This window comes from Xiphias gladius, chromosome 19 (assembly GCF_016859285.1).
Source record: "Xiphias gladius isolate SHS-SW01 ecotype Sanya breed wild chromosome 19, ASM1685928v1, whole genome shotgun sequence".
In the NCBI taxonomy this organism is placed as follows: domain Eukaryota; kingdom Metazoa; phylum Chordata; class Actinopteri; order Istiophoriformes; family Xiphiidae; genus Xiphias; species Xiphias gladius.
In genome coordinates this window covers 18,601,760-18,628,298 of record NC_053418.1, presented here as the reverse complement: position 1 = coordinate 18,628,298, position 26,539 = coordinate 18,601,760, and the positions used below count along the sequence as shown (strand labels likewise).

Sequence of the window (26,539 nt, the reverse complement as noted above, 5' to 3'; positions counted from 1 at the left end):
GTTACGGTATGAATTTTTATGTGAACAGGGTTTCCTCTACTTCCCTGTAGGACACTGGACGTGACGATGGACCTGAAGGACCCACAGTACCCTGAACAAAACCTGGGCAGCCTGGAACTGGCTGTCACTCTGTCACCGAAGGAGGGAGACATGAGGGATGCTGTAAGAAAACTTTATGAACTTTCAGTCAGATTACTCATTTATCTCTCTCTCTTCCTGCACACACTCCATTTCCTCTTCATTCAGGGGAATTATTCTTTTCTATATTACTCGTAGAAGAAGAGCTTAGATAAGCCACACAAATCAATATAATAAGTATCATATTCAGAATTAAAGTTCTGCAACAGTGTTATTCCAGTTCAGTGAACTGTGTCTCCATACATCAGAAACTCAGACAGGCTGTGTTGAACTGGAATGTGCTGGCTTGATTCAGCCTCAGTTACTGGAAACTCTTCAACTCAGCAAATACATATGCATAAACACAAGTGTAATTAATATGTTCTGTGGAAAAGTTCCATGTTCAAAGAGCACTGGATTCTCTTGCTTAATTATGTTGGCTTGTGCCTCTGCGGACATGCTCGATGTTTCAGAGTTGCATTTATTTCTGTTCAATTATATGTTTGGTTAATTGGACCCCTACGTGGTCTATCCAGAACAAGGCAGAGTCATGGGGGAAATATTTTATTCCTTTTGATCTGATGTCTTAATTCTTCTGCTTATTTAGTACTGTAGTTCAGAGAGTCCACATTTGACAGAACAAATAAACTCTATTTAGGTTAAGCATCATTTTGGATTTGTCCAACTGTGAAGAGAATGGGTACAAGGTTATACTAGCACATTCTGGATGCCTCGCTCTGTTGCCATCTACTGGTACGGAAGGGTAAGGGACAATACAGAACTTCAGGCTATTTTGAATTAATCCTCCATTAAACTGCTACTAATGTGGTGATTTTAGTTATTATGTGGAATCAAAAGTGTTTATTTATATGGTGATCTGTTTTATATACTTGAAATGACATGAGGGAATTGTGTGAGTTTCTTTGTGCACATGTAAATAGTCCTCACATGTAAGAATTATTTTTATATTTGAAACTTTTGCATTGTTGATAACGTTTAAATAACAGAAATAAGAAACTTTTTTCCACAAAAATAATTTGAAGCCAAAGCTTGAGACATGCCGTAAGTCCTTCAACAAAATCTCTGCATTTTTGAGGACATGTCCAGAATCCTCAGTCTTATGCCTTGCCAGTACAAAGAAGTATTTACTCTTGTGTTCAGTGAAGCACAGTTGTTTTTCAAGGTGATTACCCATTACTGGACCCAAACAATGAAGTAGAAAACAGGCAAATCAAACTAGTAAGCAGCTATTTCAGTTACTGTCTTTGTTTGGGGCTAGGAATAGAAATTCACTTCGTAAAAGTATCAAATATAAAAATGATGGTTATACTGTATGAGAGGCACAGACTGCAGCTACTGTGTACATACATGTTTATATGTGCGTGTGTGCGCATGTCTGCATATAATACGTCATAACTTCATATGACACATGAGAGCGCTTCTTATACTCTTCCTGCTTACTTAACTTGCATGAATGACAACTGTCCCACTCTACTTATCTAGCCCCCCCTCCACCAGACCAGGGCTAACATATGAACTTATGAACACCCCATGCCCTTTAACCTCTGACCCTGCAGCTTTAAGGAGGAGACAGTGGCGGGCGCTCTGTAACCGCTCTGTCTCATTTACAGACCATGCTTTTGAGAAGGAACTGGAAACGATCTAGTAAGGTAAACTAAAACAGCATGTAACTCCCCCACCCACAAACTTCCACCTGTACTGTAACCCCACTACCGACCGCACCTCACCTATCCTGCACTCTTCACTGGTGTCCTGGTATATGGATGGAATCTCCCCGGCCCTCTCGCTTCCTCCCTCCTTTTCCTCCTTCCACAATGGAATTAGCAGTTTTTCTTTCTTGATCAGTTCTTTAGTTCTCATTTTCAACAGCTTATTTTCCACAAGCTGCAATATACCACCGGCTTTTGATATCACCTGAGGGGGTGTAAACTCTTTTTTTGGAATGGAAGTGCAGCTAAATCTAAGGGTGAACTGTATTTACATATGTGAAGGCAAGTCATAAGTCATATAACACATCAAAGGTGGAAGTAATGCAATACATATACTGCCAATGTTATAAGGGATATTTTTTTGTTAATTGTTTTATTTCACTTTTTGGATTATGTTTTGGAACACTTAGTATTTCAGCTTGCAATCAGTGATAATTATTGATTTATTATTGATTTATTGATTGATTTAAAGAGAAAGAGGGAGCCTTAAGAGCTATACTATGCTACAATTTGCTCTCAACATCATTACACCACAAAATCACCAGTTCGAACTGGATTAGAGTATTAGAGTATCTGTAGTGTAATATGGCTTCACTCTGTATTTGGCTCACAATTAAAAGAAACTGTTGAATTTTGTGCTTTTCAGCTGTTTAAATTATGCAGTGCTTTTGCTCATCTTGAGCTCTAAGTATGATATATTCATGCTTCTTCCACCTTTGATCTGCATTGTGTATTGCAGCTACCGTGTGAGAAAATAACGCAATTCAGCTGTTTTTAGGTTTTTTTTTAAAGGAGTCCTGTAAAGCAAATCATCTGTGAAAGAAGAATGCTTGTTCATTTTTGACTGACTATAGGACACTCTTAGACCCCTTTACATCAAGTGGAAATCTTGATGTTAACATTATTTTGAGTTGCCATCTTGCCATACATAAGACACTGCTACCTTTTGGTTTAGTTTTTTGTGATTCTTGTTGGCTGTCAGGTTGAACAGAAAGCATGCTGGCCGAGGCCCTGCTTCTTATTTGCTCATGCATGAAGCCCCTACCATGTTTTTTTAAGCCAAATACAGCAACATAGGTATCAGGGACAATTTCGTGCACACAGTTGTGTTTATTTGCAGGCTTATTTGCTCATGTTTCACTCCTAACAAGATGCTTAGTTATCTTTTCCTGTTGTCATTGAGAAGGAGACGGACTGAATCTAGAAAATCAGTTTTACTTTTAGTTGATTTCCTAAATTGTACCTAGAGGCACTGAATGAGTCCTTAACTAACAGTAAAAAGTTTGATATCCACCAAGAGACACAGATAAACATTTGAAGTGTGCTTGGTTGGAGCTGGGCAGACGTCCTGCTGTATCGCGCTTCCCCAAACCGAGCCTTTGAAGCCTCCAAACTGGGCCACTCTGCCTGTGACTCGGGAATTAGCTCAAACAGTAACTAACTAGCTACTGTGCTACCCCACCAAAAAAGGCGCTGCTCCTGAGTGCCTCCCTGCCTCCCGTGCTCGACAGCATACAGCACACGGTTATTTTTACACAACCACTTCTTTTTAATGAAGCATATGTGAGGGCTGAACCCACAGTAGGAGATGCAAACTATTCACGAAGTAGTTTGAGACAATCATTATGAGTCCGAGGCATACTGAATTCAGGTCTCTCTAACTTTTACCACCAGGCAAAATGCTTATTTTGGCACTTCAAACATTTTTCTTCTTCCAAAGGCCTGACAAAAGTTGAACCATGTACAAAGCTGTATTAGCTCTTAAACTGAACATTAGTTTCTGTTATAAGACTCTTAAAAGCCTCCGAACATCTCTGTGCATGATCTCTTTCCTGCTGTACTCTGGCAGAGAGGGTGTGGATTTCCAATCCAAATAGCCCATGGTTGTCTGTACCTAGAAATATGTAGCAACAAAACAAGGAAACAATTAGGATTGTGCTCGAGCAGGACATAACAGCGACCTCTCATCATTTGCGTACGGTGTGTTAGGAGCAAGTGAACAGGACAAATGAAAGATGTGGGAGTTGCTGTATGGGAGGTTGGCTGTATTTCAGGGAGCCATTCCCATTGTTTAATGTCTGGAGAATGGAAATTAAGAGGCTCCGTCTCCAGATCAAAGGCCTGGACTTGCGAGGCCGGGTTTGTTCAGAGTTTAATGAAATTCACTCTCAAAACAAAAGCTATGCTAATAAATTCTCCCTAACGAGGAAGGAGGAGAGAGAAAGGCAGAGAGAGAGAGAGAGACAGGGTGTATTTGTTCGACAAATAAATACCCTGCTCTTTGTTTTAGTGAAGGATACTGACATGATTCAAAGAGAGGTTAAATAGGCCTGTAAGTGCTGAGAAACTGTTGGAAAAAAACAGACTTAAAATATGCATAATCATCAATATGAATTTGCAGAGCTGTCAACTTACAGCACAGCCAGATGGAATAAGAAATTTAGAGAGGTACACTGTAACAGCATCGCCGTGGTATGCGCAATTTGGATAAGACAGCCTATAAATCACTTGGTTCTTTTGTTTATTATTTATTATTCTTAAAATTTGTACAGAAAAGACCAAAGTGATGCAGTGATTTAAGTTCTTGTGCTGACTGTATGCTTTTTTGTCTACAGTAGACTCTCAGTGACCATTCAGAAAGGATAGAAAGACGTCACCGTACATGTTCTTAATTTTTCCACAAATTTGGATAAAATGCTGCTACCAACAGCAATGATGTTTTTCAGCATTCCCAAGAAATTGTTCAGGAGCTTAGACTGTTCCTGACGAAATAGTGGCATACCCCGTTTTGAAAACCTATAGTAATGTTCTGGCTGTTCGGGTCAAGTGAGCCCACACCTCAAGGGTAAATTTGATTACTTTCATTTTGTGTTCAAGTGTTATCTTGTGTTTCGCCTGCTCCTCTTTTGTCTTGATGTGTTTGGCATTTGTGATTTTCCTGTTGACAAAATATTCACAAGCCGTAATTCTATCTTGGCATTAATTAATGCATATATCTGTGTATGTGTGCTTATTTTGTGGGTGTTTGTGTATGTTCTTATGTCTGTATAAATGCACGTTTATGTAAATATTTCTTTGAATGTGTGTGTGTGTGTGTTTGTGTGTGTCTGTGTGTGTGTGTGTGTGTCTGTGTGTGTGTGTGTGTGTGTGTGTGTGTGTGTGTGTGTGTGTGTGTGTGTGTGTGTGTGTGTGTGTTTGCCTGCTGCAGTATCAGAGCATGCGTCTGTCAGATGTGCACAGAAAAGCCCAGCTGTGGCGAGGTATAGTCAGCATCAGTCTGATAGAAGGTCGTGGCCTGCAGCCCATGGATGCCAATGGCCTCAGCGACCCTTACGTCAAATTCAGGATGGGGCACCAGAAGTACAAAAGCAAGGTAAACACACTCCTGTTTGAGAATATGTTCAAGTAGTAAGAAAGAGACATTTTTTTTGGTAAGATTTTATCATTTTCCATATTAGGTATACATTGGAACAATTGAGACAGGCCTTTTAGTTATACAATTATTATTAGAGAAAAATTAAGTTATGCTTAAGTTATTGCTCAATAGAAAAACAACTTAGACCTTCCACAATACACAGAAGCACATATGTCTTTGTAGATAGACTATTTCAGCACTAAGAATAGTATTTGCTGCTCTTGTTCCTACAATAAACCTATAATAAATAAATCTTTCTAATCCCTCTCACACTTCTTTCTCTGATTTACTTTTCTCATCTCTTCATTCTTGACTTTACTTATAGTATAGCAGGAAGATGTCATGTATCACCTTTCTGTGTGTATATTTAGAGAAGTCAGTCTTTTGTCTTTGTCTGTCTTGTAATGCTGCAACAGTTAATGACTTAATTCATATAGTCTGTGAAAAATCCATATTTTATTAGCTGTATCAGTTTATATATAGACATATACTGTACATAGCTTATAGATACAACTGAGACACATAGACAAAAAATGCATTTTCTTCTGTCGTTTACTCAGACAATTCCTAAAACCCTGAACCCCCAGTGGAGAGAGCAGTTTGACTTCCACCTGTATGATGAGCAGGGAGGCTATGTGGACATTACAGTCTGGGACAAAGATGCTGGCAAGAAAGATGACTTCATGGGAAGGTACAGTGGTCTTCATCAGTCTTTCTGGATATGTAGTTATCTCAGTCTTTTGTCAGTCTGTATAGGTGTAGCCTAGCAAAATTAACCATATCTTTTGACTTTTAAGGACAAGTTCAGACAGGGTAGGTCTTGCAGAAAAAGGTTGCACAATCACAGTTTTTGTGATCATTTTAGTTCAAAATGACCATGTCTGTAATTTGAACAGATTTAATCTTCTTTTTTTTTTTACTCCCTGTTCAATATCCAGCACAGATTACTCCAGAGTAAAGCATTCCTGTGCAAATTTAAGCCCTGGGTAAATACTGGGCCAGTCCCCCTGGAAAAGGGGAATTTTTCCTAGTTTTGATCCGAATGGAGGGACTTGCGGAAGCACTTACTTTGAACTCTTTGACCGAAGTCCAATAATTACTATTGCCTGCCTTGATATCAACCAGAGATATATCAAGGGCATGGCAGAAAATCAATTCAGATGCTCTCTAGTGCCTACTAAAAGGTTTTAACTATGTCAGTTTTGGCTAAATTGTCTGTAGTTGCTTATATCCTACACAGAACGCTTGTTATGTTTATACTATTACTATATTAAGTTGTTGCTATTGCTATGCTCCAGCACAACGTGCCAAGTATGAAGCATTTTTGGTGAAAATATAAATCAGAAATGGAGTACACAACTTTAGTTCTAAAAGAAAATCAGAGATCTCTGTCTGTGTGATTTCTTTAACTTCACAAACAATTTTCCTGTAAACTTCAGCCCCCAAAATGGCTAAACTAATATTTATATAAGCATAGTCTTCATCGTGCCCTGAAGCTTTGATTAGCTTCCTCATTTACCATCAGCCCTTTGTTTCAGCACGGTCAGCTTCCCCACAAAATGTACAATGTTCTAATTCTATAATTCTGTCTCTATTTATTTGTGCATGTGCGCACTTTAGGTGTACCATTGACCTGTCACGTCTCAGTAAAGAACACACACACAAGCTGGACCTGCCCCTGGAGGAAAGTGAAGGGGTGCTAGTGCTCCTGGTTACACTCACTGCCTCCGCTGCCGTTTCCATCTCAGACCTGTCAATCCACTTGCTTGACGACCCACATGAGAGACATCAGATCATGCAGAGATATGTGAGTTAGTTTTAATGTAAGGGTGGCCTTGTATGTGTGAGTTTAAAATAAGATTGCGATGTGTTAATATTTTTGACAGGAAAGTTCACAATGTGCGAGAGCTCAACTGGATGACTAAAACTTTAGAAGACCATTTTGTAGCTTTTATACATACAACTGAAAAGTAACCAGTATGCCGAAAGTCCCTTAATTGTTCATATAGTACTCAAAATCCTTGTCCACATACTTCATATTTTCCTTCACACACAGCTAGAACAAATTTCATGCAGTCATGCATTGTATTACTGATTTAGCATATGGCTTGACACTGTGGCTTTTTTCCTTGAACCGATTGCTATGTAACACGTGTTGACATGTCCAAGTTGCAAAGACAAAGGAAAGTATTGTTTCTTTTGTGTCATGAGTCAGACTGACATGTCAAACAACAACTCCCTCACACATTTATCATCTGACTTCTGATTGTTATAAGGTCGCAATTTATTCGCCTTTTATGAACAGTCTCTTTTATTCATCCTAAACAGTTTCTTTCTTTACAAGCTAATGTGCTGAGATTTGAAGTAACATCCACCAAGATGAAGCTGTGATATGAAGTTAGAAGTGGAGAGCAGAGGAGTGGGAAATGCACAAAAGGGAAAGGAAGGAAGAAACACAGGGGCTTATAGGTCAAGGAAGGAGACGAGAAATCAGATGTCTCTTTCAGGCAGAGCTGTTTGGACTAACTGTTTGGAAAGGATGCTCACGTTGCTGGTTTGTTTCTGTCGCTGTTATTCACACCACAAGTATTGTGGGGTATTTACATCAGTCCTGTAGTGATTTGTGTTTGTTGTGAATGTATGATTAATGCATGCGGGCTTATTTATTGCAGTGTAAAATGTTTTAGCATGTTTGCCAGCTGTCAATAATTTGAGCTCAGTATAAGAGAGAGAGAGAGAGAGAGGGAGAGAAAGAAAGAGAAAGAGTGAGCCCTTAGGCCCCATCTGCTCCAGAGGCCCTCCATTCAACACAATGGTTTCAGCCTATGTCTTTGTCTTAGCCTGATTAACCCTTCGAACCCTGTCATCCTCACACCTTGGTAGAAAGAGACACACACACAACTCACACACATGCTTGCGCACTCTTTCAGTGGATTTTATTCACTGACAGCTTTGACATGGAACATTTCTTTGCGCATCAACAAAAACCCATATTTGCTTGACTTGTTTTATTAGAAAATGTAAGTTTTGTTCAAATAATGTTCAGTTTAGTTTGAGACTTCACGACAAAAAAGAGGCAAGATTTGTGTAATTGTTGCACCTATTACATTAAATTGTCTAGGAGAATTGTTGGCGCACATTTCCCATGAGTATCACGTAGTTATGTGTGCTTTTATGTGCAGGTATGCAGTGCGTGTGTTCACGTACAGTAAATAGCTGTTTGTTTGTCTTTTAGATCCTGTAGAATTTGTTCAGATTTTTGTCTTTCGGTGTGTGACTAAGCACCAACGGCGAGGCTCCACAGGCCAAAGACAGGTGCCATGACCTACAGAACCGTGCTGGTGCCTTATTGGCTAGCTGCAGGAGGTCGATCACTTTGCTCTGCGCTGCAGCACCCACCCGAGATCAGAGGGGGGAGCTCTAGGACCGAGACACACACACGCTGTGCCTCTCTTCACTCTCACAAAATGAGGGCATGGAGCGTCAGTGTGTGTGTGAGTGTGTGTGTGTGTGTAATAGGGGGCGAGAGGTAAAGGGTGAGGGTTGCACTGGGAAGGGAAGGCGTGTAAAATGAAAAGAAAAAGCTATTTCACCTCTCTCACAACTTGTGCAGACCCTGTTTTTCTGCTCGGCTGAAGGCGAGACATTTCCCTTCCTTCGCCTACCTCTTTTCCTGCCTCCCTCTCTCTCCCGCACTCGGCATCTCTGTCCTGCTCTCCCGTCAGCCTTGGTTCTTTTTCTGTCACCACTGTGGCCCTCCCATTAGATGAAGGGATGAAGAAATAGAGGGTGGAGAAAGGTAGGGGGTTGCAGATGGAGGGGCACAGTGAGGTCGGTTTGAGGACTTGAATAGTCTCTACCTATTAACATATTCCTTTTCCCCAGACTGGCTGTCTTTCAGTTGGAGAATTCAATAAAGATGTACCTTATCAAAAACCACTGATAAGACCAAGTACCACCACTAATACATAACAGTGCTGCTCAAAGCCCACTAATCTGCCCAGTGTGTGTGCGTGTGTTTGTGTGTGTGCGTGTGTGTGCAGGTGTGTGCGTGCGTGCGTGCGTGCGTGCGTGCGTGCGTGTGTGTGTGTGTGTGTAGCTGTGTGTTATTATGCTTGGGCACAATTTTACTGACTAATTTTATCAGCTTGAAATCAGCACAAGCCTGCACAAAGCATCCACTACTGCTAATCACAAACAGTGACACACACAGACAGATGCAAAAACAGTACCTGCCTGTGTCAGCTATCTAATAAAAAGATGGGGGTTGGCAGAGCAATGCAAGTACCATTCTGTCATCATCACAGCTTTAAAGAGCAGATACCTTCACAAACAACGCTGAGGCAGAGAACACAGTTGTAATCCTCTGCTTGTCCCAGCCTTCAGCAGCATGGCCCACCTTGCTCATCATGAAAACACACACACACGAGTAATTTAAGGAAGTGTGTGGGAGTGGATTGCAAAGAGGGAACATTGTTTAAAAAAAACCAAACACCTACATGTGCACACTCAGTTAAATAACCTGAATTTCTAAGAAGGCATTACTGATTTTAACTCCTAGAACTGTCCTTGTCCATTTGTCAAACACACAAACATCCACAGTATATACACAACACACCACATGTGGTCACAGTGAGGTCACTACGCTGTTTTTGGCAGGTGTTTTTTCCTCATCTCAATCTGCGACCATTGAAGAAAACAGATAATAGACACCTGAGAGCTCATTAATGTCTTTCGTATTCTAGCTGTTCTGCATTATGCTGGCTTTCTCTGTGCACATACTGTACGTCTGTCACATCTGCATGTGCCTCTGTACACTTGAATGTATGTGTGTGAATGAGTACACATAAAATTTCTGCTGGAAACTACTTTGAATGCATCTGACGGCAGAGCTATATGCAACACAGTGCAATACACCCACTTAGTGACAACTGCCTTAGATGTACCATTGCTCAACGTAACCTTTCCTTCATCCCTAATTACTGCTTCCCAGAAGTAAAGAGGGACAGATGGAGAGAGAGAGGGGAAAGGAGGAGAGATTTATGTATTATGATGGCAAAGGAGCACACACACTAATGGCTCTTAATGGGCCTGAGGTGGCCACAAGATGAGTGGATGAGAGGAGGAGGACGTGGTGACCTCCACTGAAGTGGTGGCACTTGCACAGCATACACATACACACACACACACACACACACACACACACACACACACACACACACCTGCAGTACCTGGACGGGAAGTGTGATAAGGGGCTGCAGTAGATTGTTGGATGGGCAGAGAGCAAACTTTGAGAGACTCTTGACAGACAGTGATCCTGAGCTGATGAGTAGGAGTGGGAATCGGAGGAAGTTGTTAGCGTTTGGTTTGTGTCTGAGCGTTCACAATCATTTGATCAAATGTCCCCTGAACTGAACTGGTGCTGGGCAGATGCTCTGTGTGTGTCTGTGTGAGAAATTGTTATTTGCAGCGCTGATGAAAGGTGACACACTGCAAAGATGACAGTGAGTCATAAGACTATACCAGCGTTGATTCATTTGTGTGTCTGTGCAGTGTGACAGAGATGGGAAGAAGACGTCACAGTGACAAGATGTCAATCACAGACAGGGTGGGGGTTTGTGTTATGAAAGCCAAGTCTGTCCTTCCATTTTTTTCTCTTCTCTCCTCTGTATATCCCTCCTTTTCATCTCCCTCTTATGCCCATCATTCCACCTGCATGCTGATGGGGGTGAGCATAGACGTAAATGAGGGGGGTGGGGGTTGGTCTTGGCCTCCCATCATCTCTCTTTCTCTCTACCTGTCTGTCTGTCTGTCCAGTCCATCTATTCCTGTCTATCTTTCTGATGGGGATTTGAATCCTTGTGGAGGATGGGTATGTACTCTCCACCAATCATGGATTAAGGCTGAACCCTAAATGTCCCCTCAGGGATGCTGTATGCTGGGAGGAAGGGATAAAAAGTGGAGAATTGGTTGGGCGGGGGGGTTAAAAAATATCTCTGTATCTATGTATTAAAGAAAGAATTTTGTCTCATTTTCTTTATTTAATCTCTGTGTCATTTTCATGTATCTTTTGTGTCGTATTTTCTGAAATGTTATAATACTAGTGCTGGTGCAACATCTGAATTTTGGTACAGTCCTAAAATGTCCATTTTTGATACTGTACTTTGTTTTCCTATAAAAACCTTTTTTTTTCCATTTAACAAAAGTATCCAAACATCTCAAATGTTAAATGTCTAAACAAAGACAGTCAAAAACAGTCCAAAGTTGGCAACATTTTATTTTAAATTCAGAAATGTCTGATCAAGTAAGTTAAAAAAAAAATTACAAATCTGACCAATAAAACACGATCTAAACTAGTTAAATTATGATATATATCCATAAATATCAGGTTCAATAATAAGTAAACAAGACTGTGAATCTGACCAGACATTTGAAGCTAACTTTTCCTACAATGTTTGATACTCATTGCTATAGACACATTTTCATCAGTACCAAAAAGAATTGTACAGCCTTACAGCTGGGTTATCAGCATTATGGGGTGTTCTACTGTTGAACACTAACACACTAATTAGTCAGCCAGTAGTTTGCCCTCATCTCTTCCTCTGTTGCCTCCTTCATGCCCTCTCTATGACTCTTTTTCTCCCTCTGTCCCTCTTCTTGGCTGCTCCCCAATAATCACAACAAGCAGCTGTATCTTCAGAGAAATCGTGCCTTAAAATTGAGCGTTGTCCCCTCTCTCCCTCTCTCTCTGTATTTCTCTCTTTTTCGTGCACCCCCCCCCTCTCTTTCTTTCACACACTCTCCCCTCTCATCTCCTTTAGAGAGCTTTTGGACAATGATATCGCTGGAAACAGGCAGAGTCTGACAGAGTTGGTAATAATGAATTAAGTCTGTAGCCTGGCCCTGACTCTGAAATTTAAATTATAATTACTCCTGTGGGGATGGAAGGGGTTATTGCCAGAGAGAGAGAACTAAATTGAAGTGAAGTGCATTTCCACTCTGCTTTTAAGACATGCCGACATGCTACTCAATTTGGCCTCATTGTAGGTTTTCTATGCATGTGTTTATACCTGAGTATTTTATTTGGGTGTGAACAAAAGCATGAGTTTATGATTGTGTGTGTGTGTGTGTGTGTGTGTGTGTGTGTGTGTGTGTGTGTGTGTGTGTGTGTGTGTGTGTGTGTGTGTGTGTGTGTGTGTGTGCCCCATGCCTCATGGCCCAGATCTCCACAGGTTTTCCTTTATTCGTCAGATTTCCAAACTATTTTTTACACAGTCATTCCTCTATCTCCTGCTTATTAAAACCTTGTGCATGCAGTGTTTCCCCTTCTCATTTTAGACAATCAAAGGGCCTCATGGCAACTCCTGGCTGTAAATGTAAATGTGTGTTTATGGTGTGTAAGCATGCGAGAGGGGAAAATATCAAGTGCGAATATGTAGAGTATTTGTGAGTAAGCTTGTGCATCTGACCATACATTTTTACATTTTTTTTTTCCATCTCTTGTTCGGATGTTGTGTAAACTGGATACTGTGTGTGGAGGTCAGTGTGCATATGTTTGCCTCATAACTTTGATATCACTGCTAGTCATGCTTCATCGGGGGTGGCTACTCACTACAATACCTCTATTATCACATTATCAGCCTAAAACTCTCTCTCTCCGTTTCTCTATAAAGCAAACACGGACACATTAATATTAAGATCAAATCCCATGAAAATTGTGCTTATGTGCTTTAATTTCTTGCACAAACACAGATTTTTGTAAAAATTCTCTCATTTCATATTGCATATATTTCACTTTTGTCTTTCTTCTTCTGCAAATACTAACGGTGCTATTCACACACCCTCTCAACACCCCTTTTCTTAAGCACAACATTAACAGGAAACAATTTCTGGAATGACAGTAAAAAAGTAAACAACAGCCATGATTCTCAGTTAAATTATCCAGACTGACAGTGTGCACCACTGACCATTCATTCAATATGTACGTCAAAATTGCAGCTATGTGTTAAACTGCATTCAAACTTCCACATTTTGTTCATTTTGTTGCTCTCATCATGGTCAAAATACAAAACACTGTTTCCACCAAGACACAGTTTTCTCTGTAACTGACTAAGTGACTAACTTCATTTGGACTGCTCATTGGGCAAGTTAATGGAAAAGCACAAAAACCCTTAACTTACTGTTAATTGGACCGTCTATAGTTTACAAGACAGTTTTTGGTGCATTTTCACCTCCAATTAGCCTTCTCATTTTATATTAGGAATAAATACAATGCTGAAATCTATTCAGTTTTAATATTTTCTTTGATGTTGTTCTACGTAACATATTAAAGCATTGAACTTACCTCTTGTCTATAATGACCCATCTTTGTTCTACATTTATCTGAGTACTATTTTTATATTTTTATATTTCATATTTTATGTTCTAACCTTTTACAATATATTTCTGCAAGGCTCATCTTCTTTACCAAAATCAGTAAAGTTCCATTTCATCTAAAAAGTATAAAAGTTAGGAAACATTTATAACAAGCATGAACACCTATTCAGTGAAATTAAATTCTGCCATTTGTCCTCTGTTACATTTGACTATAAATGCCAGCTCTACATTTTCAAATAAGGTCTGCTAAAGGACATATTCTACCCTTTCCTCTCTTAATGAAATGTCAGGCTATTGACCTGTCTTCCTCTTCAATGCTAATTTGCCGTCATCTTTGACCTTTAACCCCTGTTCCTGTGATGTTTCAGAGCCTGTGGAGGTCATTTCACAACCTGAAAGATGTCGGTGTGGTGCAGGTAAAGGTCATCAGGGCTGAGGGACTGATGGCAGCAGATGTCACAGGTAAGATACTGATCTTAAGTCCAAATAACAAGAGTATATCCTCATACACACTGTCAGAAGTTAGTCTCTTCATTTTTAATCCTTGTATTCATGCTCACATACTCATACAGTTAAAAATAATGTGACAAGCGTGACTAAATTTTTTGCTGTTGTTCTGCAATTTCTGTCCGAGTGAACACTACTTGAATATCTGATAGGTAATGATAACATTTACAAGAATAGTTTTTGCTTAAGTTTTGGATCTAGACTTTGAACAATTTCTGCAGCACATTTTCCTCCACCAGCCATCTGAAATAAATCTGGCCAAAGATAAAGTCAGGGTGTAATTTTGGTTTAAGGGATGATCTTCTGCGAGAATCCTAAGAGAGAGTTAAAGTCTACTTTGTGTAGGACACTAAATTTGTCTCTGCATTTTTAGAAAAGATGCAGGCTGCTCATTTGAATAATAGAGAAAAAGTACACATTTGAACCAACAAATCTCTCTCCCTCCTTCTCCCTCCTCCCGCTCTTTCTCCGCTTGCTCTCTCTGAATCCTCCATTCTCCATTAATTCTTACTTTTAATTAGGTCTACAGTGGACAGGCCTAGTTTTTCACTCTGTATTATCTAGTGGAGAGAGAAGGAAATGTGTGTGTGTGTGTGTGTGTGTGTGAGAGAGAGAGAGAGAGAGAGAGAAAGAGAGAGAGAGTCTAGTGTTTTTCTCTATGGGAAGCAGCCAAAGTCCCATTAGCCAATACAGAGTGGAGCTGTTTGATTTGGGTTATTGCGTGGAGCGACCGGAGCGACCGGAGTGCAGGGCTAATGGCTCTTGTATTTCAGTCGGAGCAGAAAGTTGCTCTGTGACCTCATTGTAGAGCTCATCATGCAGTCTGAGCTTCATGGATTCTTGTAAAAAAAATAATCAAAAGTAAAACTGTGAAAATATAATGTCTATTGGCTGTTTGTTTGCTTTTTACTTTGCCTCTGCTGGCTTGACATGGTCACAGAGAACATGTTTGATTTCAGAACAGTGTCTTTACAACCTGGGATGATTTGAAATTATTGTTAAGGTTCACTTCGCAGTAAAAGTGCAGTATATTCTGTGGTGCCCAACAGGGCTAATATTTTACATAGAAACTTCTATAGCTGAATACAAAACAATTTGAAAAAAAGTGTTGAATTCAGATTTGAAGACCCACAACAAACATGCTTTTTTTAGACTCAGCGTTGGTTTTTATATTGAAACATTTGCATTAGTTTTTGACATCATGACATGGAACCATTTTTAATTAGGGCAAGGAATAAGTTTTTACTTAAAATCTGAAACTTTAAAGTCATTGGAGAATGACTGCATTGCCTGCCATATGTGGTTTACATGGAAGACTTGGATTTCACATGCTAAAAGACAGTATACAGAAGAAGGTGTTTTGACACGGTAAACTTAAAAATACATTTCCTTTGGTGTTCACATGTGGGTTTTCACATATAACTTTTTTGTTATAGCCATAGAGATCTCAAATTTAGACAGTCCACTTATTGACCTTGTTTGAATTTATTTGTCTTACACACAAAGGAAATATTTTTCTTTTGTTCTCTAGAAAATATTTTCTCTCAGTCAGTCGAACCCTTCACAAATAGATACAGTAAGTGAACTTATACAGATAACAGACAGGCAAAGGGGCTGTTTCTAGATGGTTTATTCCGGTTCTGAGTCTGACGCTGTGTGTGTGTGTGTGTGTGTGTGTGTGTGTGTGTGTGCCACTGTCAGAAACAATAGCTCTGTAAGAGCCACATAAGAGCCCTCACTGCATGAACACCCTATTTCAACATCCCAGACCAAGAGAGGGTCAGGAGCAAGGTGAGAGAGAAACAGGCAGACAGACAAACAGACACAGAGAGAGAGAGAAAGGGGGAAGAGGTCAGTGAGAGAGAGAACGAGTTCACTGTCTCTCTCCCATTCATGCTGCCTGTCTCCTCTCCTGTCTTTTCTCCTCCTCCTCCTCCTCCTCCTCCTCTCGCTCTCCTCTCTGGCCATCTCTCTCTCTAATTGAAGTGTTTTTGTGGAGTAGCTCCTCTCCAGCCCAAGTAGGATAACTGAAAATAGTCTCTAAAACCAACAATCCCTTTTGTCTGCCAGCTCTTGTCCCTCTGAGTGGATGCTATACTGTTAGAACGTTTCAGTAGGAACACACACACATGGAAACACACACATGTGCACTTCAGTCAGTTACCAGTAAAGTATAGATTTTCAATTGACACATGGGTAAATACTGTAGATTATATTGTATAGCCTATTAAAAGTGACAAAGAAAGGACAATAAGAAATGCAACAAAAATGCAACTGATTTACCTTTTAATGTCTGTATAATAATTCATTGTGATTATAAAGGAACATGAGAGCGTGCATTCCCTCGCTAACCCCACCCTAAACCCTAGGCAATTACAGCATGCTCCCTTGTCTCCGTACTGTATTCATCCTCCACACTTATCTTGGTGCACCCTGAAATGAGTTTGAGCCCGCTCGCTGCAAACCCTCAGCCAGTGCCACAGAGACGGGACCCAGAGGGGGGAGGAGCTTGGACATTACCTGGATGATCGCTGAGTGACGCTCAAACCTGAGCGTGTAATTGGTTAAGACAGCTGCCTCTGGTGCTGGTGGCCAATAAGGTGAAAGTTCATCACCAATGACAACTGGCTCACTGCAGCAACACAGCCTGCCATGTCATTAAAAACTGAATATTAGAGAGAAAATGGGGGAGGGACGGGGTTCTGCAGAGATAATTTCCATCTCTTAATCTGGGTGATTGCATTTAAATTTAATCAGACCTGATTTGTTTATGCTATGGAAGCACTGGGATGATTAAGGAGGATTTGAAATTTTCACTACTATAAAAATACTGAATGAAAACTTCCGCCAAGATATTATTTTTACTTGTTTGCGATTTTAAAATACATTTTTGTGTGTATTCATAATGGATCCAAGGAAGAGTTTGCATTTTAATACAATACATAGTTTATGTGCAGGGCAGACAAACAAAGTGTGTATACAGAGATGCATTGAGAAGTAGGCTCTTCTGTCCATTGTGTTTTGTGTATTTTGATGTATCTTGTTTTCTATCGTAGGAGTCATAGCTGTCAATATCCACTACAAACACTCTAAATCAATAGAGCGCCACAAACAGATATGAAAGGCAACACCTACGGCTCAGCATTGATCACGGTGACATTTACTTTGCACACCCACTAAATGTCCTGCCCTTGTCACAACATTTGAAGAAAATCACACCAATCAATGACACTCGCATACAAATGCTTCCCCTGACACACGCACACAGACGGACACAAACAAGCACATACACAAATGTGACAGGGGGCTTTGAACTCAATCCCAACTTCATTGAGTCTTGTTATGCAACATTGCTGCTTTACTAACATTTCAATATTCGCAGTATTTTCCCTGGGAATTTGCGTAGGACCTATTTTTTTTACTTCCTGACCCAGCCTTTTCAAGTGATTAGCTTGAACAAACAGCTCAACGGCTCCCAACAGTTTTTGTAAAAAAATAATGATCAAAGGCTGAATTAAGAGTTTTGTTGTTTTTAGTTCATTTTGAGGCAATTGAAGGGAGGTGGGCTGGCAGGCACGGGGAGCTGGTCTCAGTCCTTTCTATGTACAAAGAAATTGAAATGTGTTAGTAAACAAATAGAGAATATATAGGACATAGTACAGTATGCCGTTCTCAGGAGGACTAAATAACTTTGAGGTTATGTTTTTTTTTTGGCATCTCAGTCTCTCTCACCCTCTCTCTACTCAATTACATAACCATAGTAAATTCTGAGTTGAAAGTTTTGTTAGAATGAATTAGCATTAATGTGTATTATAGTATTAAAGTTTTATCCTGTGGCAGTGACAGGCCACTCAAATTATTTTATGTGCTCCTTTTTAAAATTTTTAAATTTTTTTCTATTGGATAACTCTTATTATTACCGTACAATATCAAAATAAAATATAATAAATAAATAAATATAAAATATCACTTGCGTTATATTAATGAAACACCGGCAGCAATCAGCAGTGATTTTCCTTCTTTTTTTTCTCTTCGTAATAAACACGAGGTTAAATTTAAATTTTTAACAGCCAAAAAACCTTTCAATGTAAAAATGATGAGGACGTTATACTTTCTGTGCCATTCTTTCATCATTTAATTATCATGTTGTTCTTGCTTTCACTCATTTTTCTTCACGTCGTTGGACGCTACCGTCTCACCGCTTGCTTTGGAATCACTGATCATGGACGGGCTACGTTTTTCACACCCCTGCTCAGCTGTCTTTATCTGCTGCTCTGAACTTTTCTTGCCTCCAGAGCCACATCGCCCTCTGTGTTCTCGGCACCATCCATTCTTGGAGTCTTCTCTCTCTCTTTCCCTCTCCCACCCCCTCCTTGTGACTGCCCAGGGCACAGTTGTCCTGGAGCTTATCTTCTAGTTGTCGATGTTCCCAGGGCGTTGATAGAAACGGCTTGCAGCTGTTCCACTGATATACTGTTGTATAATATATACGGCATTGGGGCCAAAAGTGAAAGAATCATATTATTGCAGTTCTGATAAGTCCAGGGTATTGGAGCTGTTAGGTGGTATAAGGGGAGGATGCTATATATTATCTGTCTTAATAATATGAGGGATTGGAGAAAGACAAAAGCTGTCAGAATTTATTTAAGATTCTCACTCTCCTTGAACTTTAGTATTTACTGTATTTATATCTCTCTTTTCACTAAAAAGGTAATTCTTGTATTTTTGCTCGGCAGGTAAGAGTGACCCATTCTGTGTAGTGGAGCTGAGTAATGATCGGCTGCAGACTCACACTGTCTACAAAAACCTCAACCCAGAGTGGAACAAGGTCTTCACTTTGTGAGTAGCTGTTACAATACCTGTACCTCTGTGCACACAGACACATATAATTTGTATTTGCTGAAGTAATGAAAAACAAATTGGATTTTTTAACTGACATGTATCTTTGATTTAAAGACTGGTGAAGTCAGAGCAACAGTCTCATAAAAAAATGAAATAAAATTGAAATTAATATTTTTTTAATACATAGCATTCAACAGTTCATTTGTGTTTTGTAAAATGAATTCTGGACTGATCTGAGCAGTAAAAAAACATGTATTGATCACAGTTTATAGTGTGGAATGCTATTTTTGTCATTGAACTTTGAATTTTAAAAATATTCACAATTATTGTTAATACAGCTGCTTTTTTAATAGCGTTTTAAAATGTGTTGTATGTCAACAAGAAATCCAGGACAAGACATTAGCTTTTGTTAAAAATCAAATTTTTGCTTATTAAAAAAAATGTAAAAATCTATTTCTTCTATTTATTCTCAAGTATGGCTATAAGTAAAAATGAATACAGATCTATTTCTACATAATTTGTATATATATATATATATATATATATATAGATAGATAGATAGATAGATATAGATATATATATATAATATATAATATGTTGCACTTTTTTCCACAGCACAAACGTTTGAATTCCCAGTAATGGGACAGGTTAATTTAGTCATTCTTTGAGCGCACATCTTTCTCATAGCCTCCTTTCTATACATAACATCAGCCATCTTCTTGCTAGCCTAGTTTCACACTTTAGTTCTACTTAGCTCATGCAGTAATGTAGTGCAATATCACTAGAGCATGTTAATGGTGATTTTTAAACATTTAACTAAATGCAATAGATGGTTTTCAATTATGAGGGATTTTTTATGCCTCATATAACGTTTCAGATTTTTAACTGTTTTCTTTGTGTCTTTAATGTTTAAAGAAGCTTGTGCAAGATGTGCTAAGTTTCACACTGTTTGAGTTTGTAGCCCAAATTTTAGTATATATGTCAGTGGTGTTGTCTTTGTGTGTGGTCTAGTAATGTGAAGGACATCCACTCGGTACTCGAGGTCACTGTTTACGACGAGGACCGAGACAGAAGTGCAGATTTCCTGGGAAAAGTGGCTATTCCTTTACTAAATGTGAGTCAAAGATGGATTTCTGTGTGTGTGTGTTTTTTTCTTTTCCCTTGGGGATAATGGAGAGAACATAGAGGAACAGAAAGAATGAAAACACACAGTGGAAGATATAAAAAGCAGAGGTTATTTTTGCAACTCCACAGATGAGACTGTTATTATTTCATAAAGAGAAAGAGATGACAGGAAGGAGAAAAAATGGAATAGAGGCTGACAAAAAAGAAGAGATTGATAGGTGAGAAGAAAGAAAATGGGGGGATGAAAGATGATATGAAAATGACACTGATCGAGAGATGGAACGATGCAATTTAGAGAAAAAAGAAGGAAGAGTTTCTCATATATGTGAAAATATATAGATAGCCTCTGAAAGAACTGTGTACCTAATATATCCGTGCTCTGCTGTACAGTATGATTCCCCAGGATAGTTAATTTCTGTTTGACAGAGCCGAGCTGCAGTGGGTAATGAACAGGTACTTGTCAGAGTTGCCACAGTTGTTTTGGGTTCCCTGTCAGCACCAGCAGCTGGGGTTCAAAGGTGGCCCGGGGAGCCGATTCAGCCGGGTATTGCCAGACAGACGCCTGTCATGTCCCTCTCCCACAGATCCAAAATGGAGAACGCAAAGCCTACGCCTTGAAAAGCAAGGAGCTGACAGGGCCAACAAAAGGGGTCATCTTTCTCGAAATAGACGTGATTTTTAATGCTGTAAGTCTTTCTTTTGCTTTTTTGATTCTCCTCCCTGATTTTTTTTTTATTTTGCCCTCCACCCCCCATTATCCTCTCTCTCTCCATCCTCTCTTGTTCTCTCCAGCATCACCCCCCCCTACGCTGCTGTTGTCTTTATTCTGTTTGTCCCCCCCCCGCCTCTCCCATCTCATCTCTCGTCGTCCTCGTTCTCGTTTTTGCTTTAATTATCGAAGACTCTCCCTCAGCAGCCTTTGTTCCCCCATTCACCATCACTGTGTGTGTGCCCTATAGCGGACATCTTGCAGCTTCCTTTCCTACTCTTTCTAGCCTCTGACATGGGGCATGCTCTACGCATGTGCTGCCATGTTTTATCAGCACAGAATGTGTTAGCAAAACCTTCAAAATTATACATATATAGTCGGTCGCTAATTCATTATCCTCATCTATATCATTTTACTTATCTGGATCCTTTTAATTGACTGTCATTTCAGTCTCACCATTTGCTGTTTATGACACTGTGTGTGTTGGCTCCATCATCCAGGTGAAGGCTGGTCTCAGGACGTTGATTCCCATCGAGCAGAAGTATATCGAGGAGGAGCCCAGAGTGTCTAAACAGGTACATCAGCAGCAAACACTTATCTTCTACCACTCTGCCCCGTTTTTATCTATGTGCACCACTGTACCAGCTATTCTGCTTAACTGTCTCAAGCAAAACCAACAAGCCTGGAGAGTGGCATCTTGCAAAGCACAACAACTGTGTGGGCAAGATATAACAGGATGATTGAAGGAAAAACAGCATTTCGTTTTTCTTCCCTCCTCTCTCCCTTCTCTCTTCCCCCACCCCACATCCACTCTGAGTGGTGAATAGAAATGTCAAGCTGTCAGCTGTGGGGTGCATAAGTAGATTGGCCATCCTTATAGTTGGCCCTCTTTGCCACTGCTGCTTTGCACTTCATTGTCACGCCACTCAGTGTGGCGGCACCACAAAGGGCTGAATAGTAGGGGTTGGCCCACATCAGACATGTCATATGAGTGACCGTTTGGGCTCAGCAGTCAATTCTGCACCATGCACAGCCGAGCACAGCCGTGCCCAGCACAGCACAACACACAACACACAGCTCCCATACCACCCTTTTGTCAGCCCTCCATCTATTCCCTTCTTTCCTCACTGTTTCTGCCCTCTCTGTTGCTCTCTGTCTCACTGTCTCGGCCCACTCTATGCTTTTCTCCCATGTGCAGAATCCTTTTTTCATCTCCATTTCACCTCTGACTCACAGAGATGACCCATGTCAACGTCTCGCAATGATGATGTCACTGGCTGCTTTGGAGGGATTGCCCCATGAGGGCTCTTTTGTGTGGTAGCAGCTCCCCTGCTGTTGCTTGCTGTTTAGTGTGCAGACACACACACGCAGAAAAGAAAAGGAAAAAAAAACCCACATAAGCTGCCTCCCAAACACAAGCATTTAATTGCATTTATGACATTTGACTTAATAAATGGCTTCACCACTTTTCTAAGTATTTTTGAGGAATGACGCAAGGCACTCTTTGAAATAACTCATAAAAAATGAAATATTCTTATCAAGGCAGTTATGGCAATAATGAGCCAAGAAGAGTACAGAGTGTACATCAAGTGCATGCGCTGAGGAACGTTGAAATGGATGATTCACAGTCTTGCAGTCCTCAGGGTCTCTGTGTCCCCAGTAGGACACTATACAGTCATCCTCAGTTTGGCAACAAAAAGCTTCACATAATTATACATAGAGAAGTAGGAATCTTCCTCTCATCTAGCATCAAAGCAGCCATGCCACCCCTAACCACATGCAAATCCACCCGGAAACACACACACATATAAGTATACAGACAACAGACTTTCCTGTTGTTCTACAATAATATACTGTATACCCACAGTATACACACATTCAAACGCACACATAATTATCCAAAGAGTACAATAATGGCCTAGAATTTTTTAAACAGTGATCTGCAGAGACAGTTTGTCCTATGGGAGCACTTTCTCCTGGTGGTGACCTGATTGGGTGGCTGGCGTTCTGCGCTGCTGTCATGCTATTCCCTGAATGGTTGGCAACCCAGGGGGAGGACAGCAGTTAGCCAGTTCTTTCTCATCTCTGGCCAAATGCCTGGAGAACCCTCAGGGAGAATCCAGGGACTGTGTTGGAAATTGTTATTATTGTACTTAACTTTATCACTTAGAGAGTACATTTAAAGAAACATTGTGAGTCAGCTTGTCACACTTAAAGCAGCCATTTGTCCTATATTTTGATCCACATCCATGTATAGCAATCCAAAGAAGGAAACAGAATCATGTCCTCATCGTGTCCTCAGTGCTGTAATGCTATAATATTGAAGCAAAAGTGAGGTCAATACCACCAATTTCAAGTTGTAACTTGGAAATGCTCCAGTTAACTTTACAAAGTGACAGCTGAGTGAAGCGCTACAGGCTTTGAACCTATGATAATAAGACTTACTGACAGTATGTCTTTTTGACTAAGGTACTAATTATGAGATGTAACACATTTACTTACAAAACTGTGATGAATTCACATCTTAACTAAACATAAAGGAGAGAAAAGTGACCTCTTTAACAGTATGTTCTCACAAACTTCTAGATCAGAGAGGGACCACAGTAGCTGTGCTAATGTTTGTAGACCAATAACTTTGCTCCTGTTTTACTTTGTCTTTTAATAAGACTTTCCAAACAGTATATAAGTGCAGCTAATGTGGAAAGGTCATAAGACCCTGATATGTTTTATTGTTAGTTTTCAATGATACTCAGCAACCTGTCTCACCACACCTCAGCAGTCACCTGCATATTTACAATACCACCCATTATCAAAAGTCTTTTTTACAAACTGTCCACATGTTTACATGCTGTATATACCAATTTCAAAATGGAGTGATAGATCATGCATATATCATGTTTTTGACCTTAAGCCTTAACTTGTATAAAACATTCACTAAGTCTTTCTCTCCTTTCCAGCTGCTGTTGCGCAACTTCAACCGAGTTAGGCGTTGCATCATGTTCCTTATCAACACAGGCTGCTACATCAACAGCTGCTTCGAATGGGACTCTCCACAGAGGAGCATCTGTGCCTTTGTGGTACGTAGCTGTGTATCACAGTACCATAAATTGTAGCATATAGCTTACATATTAGCACATTTACCAGTGAAAAAAAGAGCTGAAACAGGACTCATGTATACCTTTTTCAGGAACAATTACTTTATTGCCACAAATATGATTATGCTGTATTATTATTAATTTTGTTACTTAAGTATTTAATGTTGGAGAAAGACAATTTCAGAAATATATCTAAATGTAGGTAGGCCTACTTTTTTTCATAGAAAAATTACCTCACACTTTTTGAAATTAAATAAACCCCATTCACATTTATCTGTACTATTATCATCAATAGTATTCTACGTATATTGATGCCAGTTAACATCGACACACGCACACACACACACACACACACACACACACACACACACACACACACACACACACACACACACACACACACACACACACACACACACACAGTAAGAGAGTAACATGTTCACAGAGACTGTAGGGTCATTTTTTGCTAGTATGGATCCTTCACTGGTAATTTCACACTCCAACACGAGAGATTGTTGATGTCTCAAGCACAGTTAAGTACATTCCCACACTGTAACCCCCCACTACAGACTGTTACTCACACTCTCAAATATCTTGATATGATAGTCTCGATTAACTCCTTTTTCTGGCTTTGCATTAAATGTACAAGCACACTTGGTATACACTTGGCTAGTATCTGTTTTGTTGCTGGGAAGGAGTGGAGAGTTGGTGTTGCAGCTTCTACACCATTTTAAATGAGACCCTCAGAAATCTTAGAAAACTTAGAAGATTCAACTACAATCAATTGAAGTGTGACAGGCTGTTCCTGCAGACAGTGGAAATGGCAGCCTCTCCCATCAGCCCCCTCTTCATCCTCTCTCTTGCTCCACCCTCTCTCTCCCCCCTGTCATCTGTGTCTGGTATTAAAAGGTGAAGTGTAATTGGACAGCAGAGCTATCAGTAAAAGACATTCTCCTGCAGGGCAGTGAGTGGCTGCATGGAGGTTCCTACCCTAAAGATGACAGAGCAGTCATTTAATCCTGTCTGGTTTAGTGTCCTGACTTAAGTAGCTACAGGACAGGTGGACCCGCCCTGCCCCAGCCCTTTACCATGGGAGCACTAAGTGTCTCCACAGCAGACATTAGACATTAGCAGCATTTGGCTGTCTGACACCAGTTTCATCTCTGCAGAGGCTTTAAGTGTGTGTGTGTTTGCAAAGCAGGTCACAGTGTCATCACAAGACATAGGTCAGAAGAGACACAGTATTGATCACTTAACATTTTCCCTTTGTGTGTATGAGAATGCTTGTGAATGAGCCTGGCGTGTGCGTGTATGTTTGCATTTTCTCTCGTATAAGGCTGAACTTGGCACAAGCCCTCATGTCTTACAGTATCTTTTAGAATTAAATGAAAATGTCAGACAAAAAAATGTTGAGGAATTCACACAAAACAAGGTCACTTCATAATTGGCAATCTGCATGGTGAATGGAGAGGGGAGGATGCAGCCGTGGATAGCACAGCCTCCATGTCAGCACACAAACACACGCGGGCGTGCCTTGTATAGCTCTTCACCCTTTTTGAAAACACAGCTTATAGTGCATCCATTTCTGAGTAACAGTGCCAACTATTCATATTCTCGTTGTACTCACTTAAATTCAAAGTATTCAGACGATGACAAAGGATGTATCTAGGCCAAGGACATAGCATTTTTTAGTTTATACAAAGTCTGAAATTTAGGTGTCATTGTGCTTTTCCTCTCCCTCCCCCCCTTGCTCTTTTGGGAGTCTGCTATCGTAGGAGTATGCACTTAGCTAAAAGCATCAGAGTATTTAGGGCCTCTCCTCTACACAGGTACTCCCTCTCTCCCTTCCCTTCCATTTCTTCATCCTTCTCTCATTTCTCCCTCACTTTGAGAGGCCTCTTAATCACTCATCTCTTTAAGTGGGTTTTTATGGGGGGCCATCTGGCCAAGGGGGTGCATTCATGAAGGTGTACGGCTGTGTGTGATTATGGGCATGTCTGTCTGTTCACATGTTCACGTGTGTTTCTGTCTGGCTGTCTTTCTAGTAAGATGTACACTTAACTTTCCAGCGTGGCTTTAGCTACAGAGGTGGAGTTGTGGGAAATTCGATCTATAAACTTACAAATGTGTGCACTTCTTAACTGCCAAGTAAGCCTCGGGGATATTGTGGGATATTGTGAATGCAATAGTACATCAAAATGCAGTTGTCATACTATGTCACTTCACAACATTCCCGACACGAAAGCGCTCAGAATTTTCTTCATGGTCCCTTACTCTCCTTCTGCCCAGTGCTGTAATGCCAGCCGCATGTAAACATCGCCCATCAGTGCCAGCTGTGGTTAGTGTATATGTTGTGTGTGTTTTGTATGCATGTGAGAGAAAGAGAGATATCGCATACTCTCACATGCAGCCTTTCTCTCTCTCACACCCACACTGCTGTCACCCATCCATCCCGACAGTGAATCAGCCACCGTGGCAGCTTTGCCTGAGGCGTTGGCACAATGGACGGGACTGAAGTTACCTCCTGTCCTGCATGATGGGTGGTGTCTGTGTATGTGTGTGTGTGTGTGTGTGTGTGTGTGTGTGTGTGTGTGTGTGTGTGTGTGTGGGTGAGTCGTAGTCT

At 40.4% G+C, this 26,539-nt stretch overlaps 1 protein-coding gene across 4 annotated transcripts in view; it reads left to right on the top strand.

The window, feature by feature from the left end:
• LOC120805311 (multiple C2 and transmembrane domain-containing protein 1-like) overlaps positions 1–26,539 on the top strand; it is a 138,943-nt gene that overhangs the window by 71,999 nt on the left and 40,405 nt on the right. For 2 of the 4 annotated variants that reach the window (XM_040155447.1, XM_040155446.1), the window contains exons 5-15: positions 51–162; positions 1,749–1,787; positions 5,056–5,220; positions 5,823–5,953; positions 6,883–7,069; positions 14,007–14,100; positions 18,882–18,984; positions 19,999–20,101; positions 20,697–20,798; positions 21,322–21,396; positions 23,779–23,898. In XM_040155447.1, the coding sequence (XP_040011381.1) occupies positions 51–162; positions 1,749–1,787; positions 5,056–5,220; positions 5,823–5,953; positions 6,883–7,069; positions 14,007–14,100; positions 18,882–18,984; positions 19,999–20,101; positions 20,697–20,798; positions 21,322–21,396; positions 23,779–23,898 (1,231 nt within the window). The remainder of the gene's footprint in view (positions 1–50; positions 163–1,748; positions 1,788–5,055; positions 5,221–5,822; positions 5,954–6,882; positions 7,070–14,006; positions 14,101–18,881; positions 18,985–19,998; positions 20,102–20,696; positions 20,799–21,321; positions 21,397–23,778; positions 23,899–26,539) is intronic. The other 2 variants (XM_040155448.1, XM_040155449.1) reach the window with 2 other exon arrangements.